The 16,072-nt window shown below is 48.0% G+C and overlaps 4 protein-coding genes across 4 annotated transcripts; 1 reads left to right on the forward strand and 3 right to left on the reverse strand.

Moving 5' to 3' along the window:
• Positions 1-761: 761 nt before the first annotated feature.
• Positions 762-9,456, reverse strand: AO090005001292 (DNA polymerase epsilon catalytic subunit POL2; the record flags this gene model as incomplete). The annotated part of the gene is made up of 3 exons (XM_023238217.1): positions 762-6,697; positions 6,948-7,595; positions 9,294-9,456. 3 exons carry the CDS (start codon positions 9,454-9,456, stop codon positions 762-764), a joined length of 6,747 nt encoding a protein of 2,248 aa, XP_023089301.1.
• Positions 9,457-10,387: 931 nt separating this feature from the next.
• On the reverse strand, positions 10,388-12,072 carry sik1 (snoRNP complex protein NOP56; the record flags this gene model as incomplete). Its single annotated transcript, XM_001818177.3, has 3 exons — positions 10,388-10,672; positions 10,738-11,857; positions 11,909-12,072. The coding sequence occupies 3 exons, from the start codon at positions 12,070-12,072 to the stop codon at positions 10,388-10,390; spliced, it is 1,569 nt and encodes a 522-aa protein (XP_001818229.1).
• A 377-nt stretch (positions 12,073-12,449) lies between these two features.
• On the forward strand, positions 12,450-14,418 carry AO090005001290 (chaperonin-containing T-complex subunit CCT6; the record flags this gene model as incomplete). Its single annotated transcript, XM_001818176.3, has 7 exons — positions 12,450-12,491; positions 12,561-12,655; positions 12,709-12,730; positions 12,786-12,827; positions 12,882-12,902; positions 12,958-13,131; positions 13,192-14,418. The coding sequence occupies 7 exons, from the start codon at positions 12,450-12,452 to the stop codon at positions 14,416-14,418; spliced, it is 1,623 nt and encodes a 540-aa protein (XP_001818228.1).
• Positions 14,419-14,762: 344 nt separating this feature from the next.
• On the reverse strand, positions 14,763-15,929 carry AO090005001289 (putative histone acetyltransferase (MysT1); the record flags this gene model as incomplete). Its single annotated transcript, XM_023238232.1, has 3 exons — positions 14,763-14,770; positions 14,824-14,946; positions 15,062-15,929. 3 exons carry the CDS (start codon positions 15,927-15,929, stop codon positions 14,763-14,765), a joined length of 999 nt encoding a protein of 332 aa, XP_023089300.1.
• Positions 15,930-16,072: the final 143 nt, after the last annotated feature.

Raw genomic sequence — 16,072 nt, forward strand, 5'->3', positions numbered from 1 at the left:
TCCTTCGTAGTCGAAAGAAGTAGTTTGGTCTCCGCGCGATGGAGCAGAAAAGGATGGGACGCGCTTCGTGAGCCTGCACTGTTGACTGTATCGTCAGCAAGAGACTGTCAAACTGTAGGGTGACCCGACCCCTTATAGTCAAATTGGCTGCAGATATGTCCGCTTGGCAAGAGAACCCACCGGTTTGAGAGGTTCACCGGTCGCAGCGACGGTGGGATGGGTCTGTCGCACTTGCGGTGAAATCGTCGCGGAAATCAATGGCGGGGTTAATTAATTGGTTGGAACGCTGTTTCGATAACCGTCGCCGCTGATAAAACGTTAGGGTGGGGGCTTGACTGATATAAAACGATGGATCTCCGCAAGTATAAATACCAAGACTATCATGAACAAAGAACTCTTGGAGGTGACGGAGGACTAGGAGAGGATCTGAACACTGTGGAGACAGAAGAGAAAATGAGTGATTTCTTCGTGACGGCCGGTTCCAACCTTATTCAATAGATTGACAGGTCAAATAAGTTTACCATTTTTGGGTTTTGTAACATTCCATGACATTACAGACGCATACATACGCTGATGGATATACTATACAATAAAACCCTCCCAGATTAAGATCCCCCCCAGCATCCCAAACGCCGTGTATAGTACTTAAAAATGATTGTTCCGTCCTTCTTACTCCCATGTACACATATGTACCGACCAAAAGTCATGAAAGCAGATAAAAAGAAAAAAAAAAAAAAAAAAAAAAAGACGCACGAATTCGATCATATCTGTTCTAGAACTCCTTCCACAACATTCTCCAAAAGCTTAAGCCCATGAAACTTCGCGACACTGTTGAGGACTCGCAGTTTCTTTTCCGCTTCTGCACGGTCCATGGTTTCCACCCATTTGCCACTGCACGAACAATGCTCCATGAACTCGCTAACCTTCAGCCCTCCACATTTGGAGCATTTTAAATCCTGTGTCTGCCAGCCAACGATCAGTCCATGGACCTGGCCGATAAGGATCTCTTCCTGAGCCAGTCTATCATATTCTGTCTGACAGAAAGGACAGCGCCAGGGCTTCGTCACGGCCTTGCTTGGGTCAGATCCAGGATCCGGGAGGACATCTTCATCGCGGCACAGGTCTAGATCTCGAATCAAGCAGCAAGCGCTGCAGGTAAGCTCGGGAAGTTTCAGGCTGGCAGCCGGGTTCTCAAATCGACCCTCTTTACTGAACTCTCGCACCTCAAACATGGCCAGGAGTTCGCGACGTAGAAGTCGATTCTCCAAACTTGTCGTCTTGGAAAGACTAAGGACCTGCATCAACATTTTGACCAATTCTAATACGGGGTTGCGCTTCTCCTCGTTAGGGTCCGACAAGACTCCAGGAAGGACGGGGAAAAGGTAGTCTGATGCAAGTTCGGGGTGTAGCATTTCCTCGCGCTGACGGCGAATGAGACCAGAGATTTGCTTCTTCAAGGGCTTCGAGAATTTCTCCGCGAGGACGGCAGATACTTCATCGTCGTCCTCGTCGGTCGGGCGCCCGATTGGGATTTGCGTCATTCGGGGAGTGGACGAGTCGGCTGATTCAGGGTGTTTGACACCGTGCATCAAGTCGATATATTCAACCACCCAATCATGAAAGATGGTCTGCATTGGGCCCGGGAGGAAACGGCTGAGCTGCCAATGCATGACAGTTTCCAGTTCCTGTTCATCTGATCCGACTACCTCCCGACAGCCTTTTCCGCCGTAGTTGTACTCATCATACCAGATCAGGTAGTCCCAGTATTCCTTGATTTCGAGATCAATGAAATGGAAAGACGGGTTGGCACGGATCGACTTTAATACGTATTGACTGTATGCGTAGGCATTTCCGACTTCGGCCTTGGTTGTCTGAAGCAAGAGGCGCGTGGAGCTAGCGAAGATAATATTAGACCCTACGCGTCTAAACTCAGCCATTAGTCGCTGAAACGACTTCCTGGACAACATGCGCACGTAGTTGTGTAGAGACCGATCGTAAAGACACGAGACCGGGCTCTCTACCCAGCGAATCAGGTGCTGCACCATGATATCTGCCATATTGTTTCCTTCGCAGGCCTCAGTCCACCAGTGTTTCACCATCTCCCGTAGTACAATCGCACCCGCTGAAGCGAACGCCTTCTCCGAATAAAGGACGCCGGAACCATTCGAATCAGCTGAAGGTTCGGATGATGCCAGAAGTGTATCAGCGCCTTCCATTTCGTTAATGATCGAGGATGTCAGGATAGTATTAATGGCAAGATTGCGAACTTCAAGCTCGATACACACGGTGGTGTAAGCGCTTGGAACATTGACAGATGGCATGGACACCTTCTCTAGAGGGCCCGTTATGTCGTCCTTCTCGTACCCCGCATGATCAGGCCTTGGACCGGAAGACCACCAGAGGACGACGTTGTTCTGTTGAAGGCGCCTGGCATATGATATGTCAATAAGATACCGTGGGTCGTCACTTTCTAAGTTGCAGAGGGGAACGTCGCCGTATCTTGCCAACATAGTCAGATGCTGGATCCAAGCCGATAGATACAGGTAGTGTGTAACAAGTCGTCTTGCAATGAATGCCTGCCAGCCTAGAGGGGGTAGATCCATATCAGATACTTCTGGTTTCACCGACATGATTGGATACTCCCTGAGCATGGGGATGTCGTGGCACAGGCGACTTCTTTGCTGCGATTGTATGACAAGAACAGTTGGCTGGGTTTCTTCGCTTCTAAATTTCTTGATCAAGTCGCCGACCTCTAGATATGCCTTTCTTCTGGTCGTGACTTGCATTGTTCGGAAGTGAATCTTCTCCTGGTATTCGAAGGCATTTTGAGGCTCATCTCCGGAAGCGTTCTGCTTCCGTCGCATAAGAAGATCTGTATATATCTTGTCGACGTTTGGAAGGCCCTGGACGTCCCTCGTGCGGTTCAAGATAACAACATGCGCCTCACTCTTTGTTGTGGAGAAAAGGGCGAAGATCTGCCTATCACCGGAAGCAACATGGTACAAGTAGTGATAGACCAACGGCGAGTCCATGAGATAAGGCTGCTCTGAGGATGTACGGCATAGAGTCGACAGGTCAAATCCACTGTCTAATCCTTCTCCCAGAACACCTCGCTGTTCCTCGTCGAAAGTACATATACTACCAAGTTTCAGAATAGCACGTACATTTAGAGGAATGCTCTTCTCATAGACACCTTCGATGCTCGGGTGTTGTAGAAGTGTATCCATTTTATCAGCCTCACGCAAATAGGTCTCCTCAGACAAGGTCAATTTAAACAGATGCACCGAAGGGTGCCCGTTCGGTAAAGTGTGATTGACTTTCTCGACCTCACAGTCTGGAACATCAACATCAGGGAGAGACTCTCGTTTCAGATTGATGTACATCTGCCGGGGAACCTTGACTGTGAGAGTGTGAATCTTTTTATCAATCAAGACAAAAGCTCGAACGATGCCTGGCCTTGTCGTTTCAGAGAGCTGCAAAACTTGCCAGGTACTGATATAAAGAAGCTCAGCCTGGTTTCTGAAAAGGTGGCTCAAAGAGTCATTAGCAATATTTGTCCTTTCGCCGAAAAGCTGGCGGCGGCGGATGCGTGCTTGCTTCTGGATTTTCCACTTTTGCTTTTGATATTTCAAGAATCCAACATAGTCATCTGCCATTGGCGGCATCCTTGATGGCAGGCTAGCAAAAGGGTCGAGAGAAGTTTTCGTAGGACCTTCGGGAAGCTTTCTTTTCTGCGATGTCTTACTGTTGGGGGAGGACTTCAACTTCTCAGTTGAGCTTGCAATTACCTCACCAATATCACCGGCGTGTTGCACACGATGGTCGAGTATGTTCGTCGAGATGTCTGTCAGTGGGTTTTTCTCGCTCTTCGCAAATACGTCTGTCATCTTAATTTGCTTGAACTTGTCATCCTTCACGTTGATCCGCCTCTGCAGCCAATCTGGGTGAGCGACTCGAGGCACTGGGTTGCGGACCTTCTGAAGAGCAGCAGGGATTGTGATAAGTTTTTGCACGACAGATCCCAATCGCTCTAGATAATAATCCCAGTCGATCACAGTTCGAGGATCACAATCACCAGGATCATCTTTCAACCACTTCCGCAAGAAAAACCGTTTCACATTCTCCTCAGCCGAGAAGATCGCTACTGGAATAGCTCTCTCTGTAACAGGTGTATTTCTTGGCCTTGCAGATATGATGTATTTGCAGTTGAGACCTTTGTCTTTGACCATTTGCTCTCCCAAGAACTCTGCTAGACGGCGTGCTGTAGTGATAGATGTGGACTTTTGGCTACCGTATTCTTCCAGGGTCTTCGTCATACTTCTGTTCTCGGAAATGAGTTCGATCAATTCCTCATCGGCTAATGTAGCTCCATGTTCATATAGCACATCCAGCCATCTGTCAGCTACTCGGGCTACAGCGGCATATGTTTCTTCAAGCGACGTTCCTTCTAAGAAGAACTTGAAGATTTGAGTCTGGAAAATCTTAATCAGCTTCAACTCTCCTCTCCGCTTGACTTCGAATCCCTTCAATTCAGCCAAAGACCCATCATGATTGAAAACAGCATAGCGCTTCTTCAAGTTCTTGTCCTCTTCTTTCGAGGTTGGCAGAATCATTGCTTTATACGGCCCATCAACCTCGAAGAAAATGGAGTTGTCGCTATGCGTCTCGTATCTGAAGGTCTTTGGATCGACAAGGGTTTGGTACTGGTGATTCGTATAACTTCCATGGACAAGGTGATTCAGCATAACACATGGATAAGAAATCCCTAGCTTCTTCCCATTCTTCAGAGTGAAGGAAAAGTTTTCGGGGAAGGATCCAGGAAGCATACACCAGATACCGTCTGTGTCAAGCTCCAGTGGACGACCGATACGTTCGACTAGCTCTCTTGCCATCTGGATGATTCGAGCACCTGTCAAACACGTCACGCCAGCCATTTCCAGTGAATACCATCGAGACCCCTTTCTCATGACGTAACCATAGAAACTGTTTAGGATGACTTTATGGGCAAGCTGCAGCGAGTCGAACAAAATAATCATCTTCTTTGCTTCTTCAATGTCCGCCGCCGAAGCACCCGACGATTTGAGAGAATCAGTCTTGTTTTTCCAAACTTTCTGCTTGCCTTTGAAATCATATCGGCGATCTCGGAAGTTGCGGACCGTGTTCACGTAGAATGGATTCTCTCGTTGGCAGATAATAGCCTCTCGGACTATTGTCTTGCTGTCATGAATTTTGTGATAAATCTTCTTACTGTAGTCCTGAAGCCTCTTTTTGACTATGGCGGATTGTTCTTCGGCGCTCATATCGCTAAACAACCTCATCGGACTGTTTTTTGTCTTGCCTGGGAATCTTTCGTTTGCAACCGCTTGTCGAACCATGTTATATTCATCACGTTTAGCAGGAAGAAATTCGCCTCTCCATGCCCACGGCATTCGTCTATCACAGGTTTTGCCAGGTCGGTTGAAGTCGCAGGCAGCGCAGTTGGATTCCTGGATCATGGCGTCTGGCTGTAGTCGATTTGTGGTGATGATATTCGGGTACATGGAAGCAACATCCAAATGGTAGATGAAAGGATTCTCGTCCCTGTTTGGATTTTCTTTTAGAGCGATTAGAAGCTTGGAGATCTGTCCCTTGACTTCCTCGTAGTTGACAACGTCATCCAATGACTTTTTCTCTTCCACTTCAATGCTGAATTTCAAAGCCGCATCTAAATCCCGAAGAAGCTCGTCGATGGCAGTAGGATCAATCTTGAATGTAACGGGGATATCACTTCGAAACACACCAGCCTCAATACTTTCCACGTGTCCACCAACATATGTCTCTGACTCCAGCAGATGGCCTTCATAGAAAGCCTCTGGGGGTTCCTTGTGCTTGTTAGGCAGAACGATTTCGCCCTGATATGCTTGAACCATCAGTAGCATCTCACAAAGTGTACCTGTTCCTTTCCGCAGGGTGTCATCGGGATTAAGGGGGACAATTGTACAAAGCGAGAAGATGAAAGGATGGACGTATTTCATATACAAGTAATATGTGGCGACGGCATCGGACACCGAATATTCAGCTAGTGTTTGAGGGCGTTCACTTGCGTACGGAGTCATGAGTTCCGGGTCAAGTTCATCAGGGTCATATCCGAGCTTTGCAACAGTGACAGCTTTCAAACCACGACTTCCCTGAGGGAGGTAACTATCACGGTTGACCCAAGCAAAGCAATCCATATGCACACAGTGATCGCTCTGATAAATGTCCTCACTGTTTTTACGAAATCCAATCTCCGTATACATGTCGATCCCAAGGACACTTGCTCTCGCTTCAACAAACGGCCAATCAAAAAAGTCACCGTTATATGTAGCGATAACAGTTGGTTTGGCCTCTTTTATGTGCCCAAAGAACCGTTCTAGAACACTCCTTTCATCGGGCTCGTTGAAAATCATAAAAGGACCATAGTATTCGGGCTTGGGCGTGTACTCGAAATCGTTGATATCTTCAGAAACTATCTCCCGATTCGTAATCAAGAAACCTTGCCCGTCAATCATGTACGAAATCATCATAATTTGGTCGATGACAGAGTCAGGGAATTTCAGCGGCAGTTTAGTCGTTTCAATATCAAAAGCAAGAACAACTGGGTCAGGACGTTGGACTCGTTCCTCTATGCAGGTCAATGAGATCACACCGTGTTTTGCCTCTACAGTGTACCATTTTCCTATACGGATATCTGCAAGATGTTTTGTCAGTCAGGTAATCCACATCATAGGAGGGAGTCCCCCACCTTTGTCAATCGCCACTCTAACATGGTAAGGAACGTCATATTCCCGAATATCAATTATAAAATCACTCGCTTCCATAGTTCCATTAGATCGTGACTCATTAATTATTTCGTCGTCAAAGAGATCAAAGCCAGCATTTGCGCTTAAGAAATGAGTTAGCTCCTAACCAATCCAGATAGTATTCACTAAGTCCAACAAACCTTGAAATCTCCACGTAAGTATCCATCACATTCACATTTTTCTTGTTCTTTTCCGCCAGTGGTAGAAGTGTCCTTCGAACTTCCAACAGATGGCTCACATTTGCAAAGTACATTTGAAGGAAAGTCCTCCGGTGTCCGAGCAAATGGTTCGGTAGCTTGAGATCTTCTTTCTCTACTCTCGTGACCTTTTTGATAAGCCCTTCGAACATTCTTCGACACCATTCTTCAACTTCAGCCTCGTGTCCCTTCTTCACTGCGATGAGGAAATATGGGTCGTATTCAACCGTTGCCTTGAAACTTCCGCCGTTGTCTTCAAGAAAGTAATAGTCCACACCGGCGCGTCCTCCGGGTATATTCGGATCCTCTACTGAAGTACTATGCATGTTGGTAAGCCAGCCGACCCTTTTCTCACCGGACTCAAAGCGCGGAAATCCCAAGGATTCGTCGATGCTGTTCGCCAGCCGAATCGCCTCGAATTTCTCATCTTGGGATGTGGCTTCTGTCGATCGAAGAGAAGAAAATTCGATGGTCTTTGTCCGTTTCGGCTTGAAAGATGCAGCGTTCGACCGAAACTTGTTTCCGTACTTGCTGGGTTTCCTTATAGGCATTGCGACGACACGCCCGCTGGCTAGGGCTGGATCACTGTGGGATATGTGAAAGTTGGTTAAGCATGGAACGCAAACGTTAAGTATTAGTTATTAGTAGAACACAGAATGGGCATGTTTGGTTCCTGCCAAATTGTACACTCAATAGAAATTGATCAAAGCTTGAAGGCCTAGTGTACACAATCTTGTTAACTTAGATCATGCTAAGCTACTGAAGAGCCCAAATTTGGTTGTCAATCTGCGGGTGCCCCCGACGCGTTCGCGTTCCACTATACGCGTGTCTTCGGCCAGACGTCCACCGCCCACGGTAAAATTAACCAGAAATGGCAGTATTTGATTATCTTCGGATCATACATTCTCCGATCCATCATTGTTCCTGCAAGAGTCTGTCAGTGATCTAGGTAATAGTACGTGTTGATTGGTTTAAGCAACAATTCAGTATAAATAATACGCTATGGCGGGGGACACACTGGAATCGTCTACGCCGAATGTCGAGCAACATAACAGCTCCCAAGAAAACTCCCACCAAAACAAGCCGAAGCATGAATTTCCTAAATCACAGGTCGGAAAGCTATGGGATGCTTTTGGGAACCCCGAAGAGTCTGCGAACGTGCTAGCAACAGGAGCTGGGCCCTCTGGAAGGGGCTCGAAAGATGCTACAGTCACGGAAGCTATGAAGTCAATGTCACTTAAAGATGTCACATCATTCTACAAAGCACCTTGCGCACGAGACTCCCTACTTCTAGGTATTGGAGCAGGGTTCGGAATTGGTGGCATCAGAGGTGTATTAGGAGGTAAATAATCTCCTTCACTCGGCTTTCCTTAGGTCATAACGTTTGGTAATACTAAAGCAATGATTGTTTAGGATTGCGCTCATTATGGACCGCTTCCAATTGGGCTGTTGGTGCATTCGCCCTTACCTCTCTCGCAGCGCACGAGTTCTGCCAGCGGCGTCGAGTGCAAGAGTTGGACGGTATGAAACAAGCTGTGGAGTTGATGAAAGAGCTGAAGATCAAGAAACAGCGAGAAAAGGAAGAGAAAGCTGCGGAGGTCGCGCGCTTGGCAGAGGAAGAGAAGAAAAAGAAGAGCTGGACGAACCTTTCAAACTATAAGTTCTGGTAGCCCTTTCGCGCATTGCCCGGAGTCATGGAGTTTCCTGGGATCGCTTTGTAAAATTTCGAGTGGGATGTACAGTACATATTTCTATCTCATAAGGCTCCAGCCTGTCAAGGATAAATAGTTTCGTGATCGCATATCAATATCCAAATCAACGCCAGCTCATTCATATCCCATACTCCATTGCATCCAAAGTTGCTTCAATCCAAAAATATGAGAGACCAAAGACAAAGACAGAATAGAAGAGAAAAGAAAAGAGAAGAGAAAAGGACAGAGAAATAGGCAGGCGAACCCACGTTAGACGTCAAATTTGACTCTCTTGTGGATGGCACCCGATTGAATAGTCCGTAGCTTTTCGAAACCGACAGCATCTCGTTTCTCCCTTCTTCTTTCTCGCGCTTCCCTTGCCTCACGACTCTTCCATTCCGCAAGCTGCTTCTGCCTCTTTTGTGATCTGTTCCAAGCCATTGCCGCTGTCGGTTTAAAACCTATTCCATTGATACCATATCCATCGTCATTTGGATCATTTGGATCATGGCCGGTGATCTCGGAGTCGTGCCATGTAAGCGAGTCGTCGGCTGCACTGCTAGTGGGAGGTGGTGACTTCCTACGTGGTCGTTGGGTTTTAGGAGGGTTTCGTCTCTTGCGAGGGCTTTGTGTTGCCTGTTTCTTGGGGAAAGGAGTTGGCGTAGCATTGCTCCGATCATCGATAATTGCTTCAGCAGGCCCACTCGCGACAGTGTTGGTTTCCGTCGCTGAGTTCGTCTCGGACATATCATAAGAACTGCTATAGGAAGTAGCCCAACATCCCGATTGTGCAGAATGCGCAAGTGATGACTGGCTTGTATTGCCATTCAGAAATTGCGGTGTCGGGAAGTGGTCCCCACGTATGGCTAGCTGCCCTAGCCGACCAGCAACGGCGGCTCGGGGACTATATCTCCCTAACTCTTCTTCCTCGCGAAGCTTCACTTCTGGTAGGCTAGGAGCTGAGACGCTGGATGGAGATGATATAGAAGGGCTATAGCTATCGGATTCTTCTGAAGCGCTGCGCTTGGGCTTAGGCGAGTTCAAAACCATTGTCGGTAAACTCGTAGGCATCATCGCGGGGCTGAAACTGAAGGCGGATGTGGGGGCATCAACTTTGATAAGCCTTCATTGATAAAGTAGAGACTCTCAAATTCACAAGAGCAAGGATTTCAGCAGATCATCATCTTCTATGGGTCCTATCCCGAGCTAGTGTCACTTGCAGCCATCATAACTCATATAAATGGAGGATTGCGGAGAATGCAAGGGCTCGGGCCATCGCCATTGACTGAGAAGCAATGGGGTTGGTTCATTGTTCGAGGGGGGTTGCGGCAGTTTGTCTCAGTGGACAACGGCAGTACAATTCCGCCTTTTCTTTCCGATCCCAAACGCCATGGCGGTTCAATAACTGTAGGGCTGAATGAACGTAATGTAGTAGACTAGCAACTGCTAAGGTGAAAGTATCGCATGATGCTCAGATCCACGTAGAACACAAAAATCCGATTGACATTTTGAGGAGCTACAGACAAATTTTAGCACGACGGAGGCCTCAATCGAATAATTTACAAATACCCAGCCCAACAAGTCGTGAAGTAAAACAGAACATATATAGGAAAATGAACTCAAAATCAACCCTACAACGCCGCGACAATGACGCCCTCATGTCCCAGAAAATGGTGCTTTAGACCTTCTTCTTCTTCTTGGACGGCTCAGCATCGCTGTCGTGCTTCCGCTTCTTCTTCTCAGACTCGCCCTCACCGACATCGGACTTCCTCTTCTTCTTCTTCTCTTCCTTCTCGCCCTTCTCCTTCTTCTCCTTCTTCTCACTCTTCTCCTTCTTCTCCTTCTTCTTCTCCTTCTTATCCTTCTTCTCCTTCTTGCTCTCAGCCTCAGCATCTTCCATCTCTTCATCGCTCTGATCCGCACCGATGTCCATATCAGCTAAGACAGCATCCATGGCATTTTTCTACATGCAAAGTTAGTATATCACCCAATAGTTCATAATGATGGCAACAATGCAATATAACATACCATAGCGATTTCATTCTTAGTAGGGGCGGCTCCGGTAGCATAGAACTCCAAACGCTCCTCGACCTGCTTCTTCAGGACTTCACCAAACTTGGTCGTAGGCTCCTCAGAGAAATTATCGATTCTAGAGGCAATAGAGCACTTGTTCGCAAGGAATCGGGAGATCCGACCCTTGTTCTTGGGGCCAGCCTTGCCAATGAAAGAGGAGTGGTACAGCAGACCGTACTTAGGAGTGTTTCCCTTAGTCTTCAAGGCCCTGAAGAGAGCCTTCTCAGCACCGAGGATCTGCACAGTGGAAGCGGGGTATTTGGAAAGGTTGGTCAAGCTTCCAGCGTGCGAAATGAGACGAGCACCGACGATCTCTCCGATCAAGGCAGCAAGGTTGGGCGCAACGACGCTCATCTTGGAAGTCAGGTAGGAATGCAGAGACTTGCGGTACTGGGAAAGGCTGACGACTCTTTGCGCAAAAGAAGTGACGTTCTCCATGTCGGTCTCAGAGATCTCTTGACCCATACTGTGCTTCGCGGCATCGATAATGCTCTGGGCAACACCCTCATCGTCCTCCACAAGCGCAGCAAGATCATGCAATTTATCGTCAGTCAAAGTGGTCTTGTCCTTCACGAACAGAGCGATTTGGGCATAGCGCTGGTTGTCCGAAACAATTTTGATGAGCTCAGGGAAATGCCACGAGTACCACTCCCGAACCCTCATAGAGAATGTGTTGATGGCCTTGTCGAGCTGGTCAAGGATGGCAATAGCTTGGATGATATGGTTATCGTCACGCTGGACAGAGAACTTGACCTTGGCACGGGAGTAAGCGTGACCAAGACCAAGTTGAGCAGTGTCCATATCACCCTCACGAAGCTGCTTCAGCAACTTAGTAGCGTGAAGCCTGATACCACGGAGCATGTCTTGGACAACCTCGCTGGTGTCGCCGGTTTCGCAGTCAACGAAAGAAAAGGCAGACTTGATACTTCCGGCCAAAGCCTTGTCCAGAACGCCCAGAACAACCTTCTTCTTCTTGTTAGGCTTAGGAAGGTTCAATTCGAGAAAGGAAATAAGAGTATCGGAGGCGACACCCTCCGAGACGTCGTTGATTTCGCTCAAGGCCATCTTGTTGTTCCTAGGACTGGTCAGTCTCTATCAAAGAGCCCCATCAGGTAGTTGGACATACTCGAATGGGAGAAAACTAGCCAACTCAACCATTTTTCCAAACTTAGAAAGATCGTTAACACCCTCCTGGACCTCCTTCAAGCGATTGCCAACGCTGTCGCCCTGGTGGGCGACCTTGAAAAGTCCGTAGCCCATAGGGCCCTCGAAAAGTAGGAAGTCGGCCATGGTGAAGTTGAGTTAAAGGGCCAAAATAACAAGGAAAAGAATTCCTCTTAGTGTAATCGATCGAGCCCCTTACCCAAATCCCGGGAGTCTGCGGTCGTAGACTTGCCGTGGAGCGCCGTGGAGTTGGTAAAAAAAGGCTGGAGGGCAAATTTGGAGAGTCGAGCCGTCGGAGCTCTTTTTTTTCGCGGCGGCGCTAGTGCGAATACTGAATGTGGGCTTTTTGCCAAAACTACGAGCTCACCGCATTCGACGGCAAACACCACCAGCTTTGTGCCAGTGCGGGCGATTCTTTGGGGCCGATAGCACCAGCAAGCCTGTTTTTTTTTACGAGTTAGTTCGCTGGGGATTGCTGATTGTCATTTACCCACTCAGCAAAAATGTCTGCAACTCAGTTACTCAATCCCAAGGCCGAGTCGAGGGTATGTCACTGATAATTTCCCCCTCAGAAGTAGCCCCTCAGTGGTCACACGCAAACTAACATTGCACAGCGGAGGGCGGAAGCCTTGAAGGTCAACATTAGTGCTGGTGAAGGTCTCCAGGATGTTCTTAAATCTAACCTGGGCCCCTCCGGGACATTGAAGATGTACGTTTTCATACTTAATCGATGCAAGATGGGAAAGTGCTGACAAAATTTAGGTTGGTGGACGGTGCCGGCGGAGTATGATATATTTCCCCTTATCGCAAAATCAGCTACCTAATGAGCATGCGAATAGATCAAATTGACTAAGGATGGAAATGTGCTATTGCGAGAGATGGTAAGGCTTACTTAGGCCAATCTATGCTTCAGGCACTGGCTAATGTTTACACAGCAAATCCAAAATCCCACCGCCGTAAGATGCCTTCCTCACGTTCCCAGAGACTTCTTCGAATACTGATTTGGCGAAGGTCATGATTGCCCGGGCTGCGACAGCACAGGATGATATCACTGGTGATGGAACAACTTCTGTGGTGTTGTTGGTGGGAGAACTTCTGAAGCAGGCAGACCGTTATATTTCCGAAGGATTGCACCCTAGAGTAATCACAGATGGATATGAGATCGCGAAGAACGAGGCTCTTAAGGTCAGTACTGAGATATTGTTGGCCATATGAGCGTCGATACTCATACGGATTTGTATACAGTTCCTCGATCAATTCAAGATCGAGCGTGCAATCGACCGTGAGCTGTTGCTGTCTGTCGCTCGGACTTCGCTCAGTACGAAACTGAACAGTGCACTTGCCGAGAAGCTTACCCCCGACATTGTCGATGCCGTTCTCGCTATCCACAGAGCTCCCGAGAAGCCAGATCTGCACATGGTTGAAATCATGACCATGCAACACCGCACATCTTCCGACACTCAACTCATCCGTGGTCTTGCCCTGGATCACGGTGCAAGGCATCCTGATATGCCTAAGAGGGTTGAAAATGCTTTCATCCTCACCTTGAACGTCAGTCTGGAGTATGAGAAGTCAGAGATCAACTCCGGTTTCTACTACTCTTCTGCTGAACAAAGAGATAAATTGGTGGAGAGTGAGCGCAAATTTGTGGACTCAAAACTACAGAAGATTGTGGAGCTTAAGAAGCAGGTTTGCGGCCTGGATCCGAAGAAGAACTTCGTTGTCATCAACCAGAAGGGTATCGATCCCCTGAGCTTGGATGTCCTTAGCAAGAACGGTATCCTTGCCCTTCGGAGAGCTAAGCGGAGAAACATGGAACGTCTCCAGTTGATTTGCGGTGGTATCGCGCAGAACAGTGTAGAGGACTTAACACCCGACGTTCTCGGGTGGGCAGGTCTTGTTTACGAACACCAGCTCGGAGAAGAGAAGTACACTTTCGTCGAAGAAGTTAAGGACCCCAAGTCCGTCACCATCCTCATCAAGGGACCCAACCAGCATACCATCGCTCAGGTTAAGGATGCCGTCCGTGATGGCCTGCGGTCTGTGTATAACTCCATCGTCGATGGTTGCGTCATCCCCGGTGCTGGTGCGTTCCAAGTTGCCTGTGCCGCCCATCTGTCGTCTGAGAACTTTCGCAAGACTGTGAAGGGTAAGGCTAAGTGGGGTGTCGCCGCCTTTGCTGATGCCCTTTTGGTCATTCCCAAGACTCTTGCAGCCAACTCAGGTCACGACATCCAAGACTCTTTGGCAGCCCTGCAAGATGAGCGGACAGACGGCAACATTGTTGGTTTGGATTTGACCACTGGCGAGCCGATGGACCCCGTGCAGGAGGGCGTCTTCGACTCCTTCCGTGTCTTGCGCAACTGCATCGCATCAAGCACTGGCATCGCTTCTAACCTGCTTCTGTGCGACGAGCTGCTGAAGGCCAGGCAGATGGGTAAGCAGGGAGGACCAGGAGGTATGGAAGAGTAATGCAGTCGCAACGTATAGATCAAATCATGTAAAGGAGCTCGGAGAGGATTTATATTCGGTTTTCCGCTTTCAAAAATAGTTCATGCCAAAATGTATTTCATAAATACAGAACACCATGCTAATGAGCTTGGGCAATCTAATATGCCCTGGGTAATTATCTACACCGGTACTGTCACATTATGGACAAACTCTATAGAAAAAGCAACCGTAGAGCAGCGAACAACAGCCCTAACGATACTTCAGTCGAGGTAAAATACCAACTCATTGTCCGTATAAGAGTGGGGAGGCTCATATGGCTCTGGCAAAGATCGAAAATCAGATGGCATCTATTTCATAATGGGTGTTCATTCATCTAGCTCGGTACATAGAGTTCATGAAGTTCTATCATCATATACTGATACATACAGGTGGCCAGATCTGGCTTCGCCGAAATTAATTTTATACATTTATTCATCACCCTCACCACTTCCTGAATCGCTGGTTTCAGGTGTTGCGCGTGGTGCCCATCGTCCGAGAAAGCCCTCATCTCTAACAGGATCTCGTAATGTAACACGATGAGCTTTCGCCCATTCAAGCACATCTGATTTTCGTATCATCACTGTTTCGCCGTCGTCAGGTTCGCCAGAATCTTGATTCGCCTTACGTTTTTTCGTCGGTGTTGTGGGTTCAACAACTCCCATGCCTTTGAGAGCTGTAATGACGTCTTCTGTTAACATCCCTGTGGCCAATCCTATATCCTGAACTGTCATGACTTCTTGGGGGTGCTTTTTCCGAGAGCTTTTGGGCGGCTTTGGCTTCTGCTGTGACGAATCCTCCGTGTCTGCTGGATCAGAGCCATGTAATAGTAAATATCGAGCAATTCGCTCCTCCCAGAATCGACTGTAGCTCCTTCGTCCCATCTCACTAAGTGGTTTTTCCGGTCCACCTATCAAGCCTCCGTCCTTTTCCCAATCACTCAGTTTATAGCTCACACCCATCAACAGCTTGCCCAGCTGTTTATGCTGATATGGAGGGAAGATCAAAATGCAAGCAAGGTTGTTCGCATCCCATGAGAGCTTCTCTTTCGAGAAGAACCCCAGGATATAATAATTCTCCGGATCGTCGGGGTCCGTGGATGTGAGGAGGTAGTAGAGGAAGGACGCGACATCGAAAAAAACCGACTTATGATCGAGGAATAGCTTCGCGAACAGGGAGAGATTCTGCGCAAATAATTTATAGTCCTCTCCGTCTACCTCCCATACCGCGTACCCGCCATGATCGTAGACCTTTGTCCCCGGGGGTGTCGTTCGATTTTCGCAAACCCGTGTATGTTTGGCATAGGCGTCTGCGTCGCACGAGTACCGGAAACACCAGCGACAGACGTATAATCGATCCGTATCCTTGCTCACAAGGTCTTCTGGGTAAATGGACTGGTACCAGGTCTGAAAAAGGAGGTCACCTAGCACGACGTGTTTCACGTTACGGTTCGCGGACGGTTTCGTGTGCGACGGGGCATTGTTGGGAGGCGCCATGGAGTGTTTGCGAAGGAAAAAGGGCGAGGGAGTGGAGAGGAAGCGGGAGAATATTTTCAAAACTCCGTCCGGTTAGCTATAAGTGTATATCTGCTTTTGATGCGTATCTCTGGCCATTGGCGTTGTTGGTATACGAGATGTTT

The sequence above is a fragment of the Aspergillus oryzae genome, chromosome 1, assembly GCF_000184455.2.
Source record: "Aspergillus oryzae RIB40 DNA, chromosome 1".
Taxonomy (NCBI): domain Eukaryota; kingdom Fungi; phylum Ascomycota; class Eurotiomycetes; order Eurotiales; family Aspergillaceae; genus Aspergillus; species Aspergillus oryzae.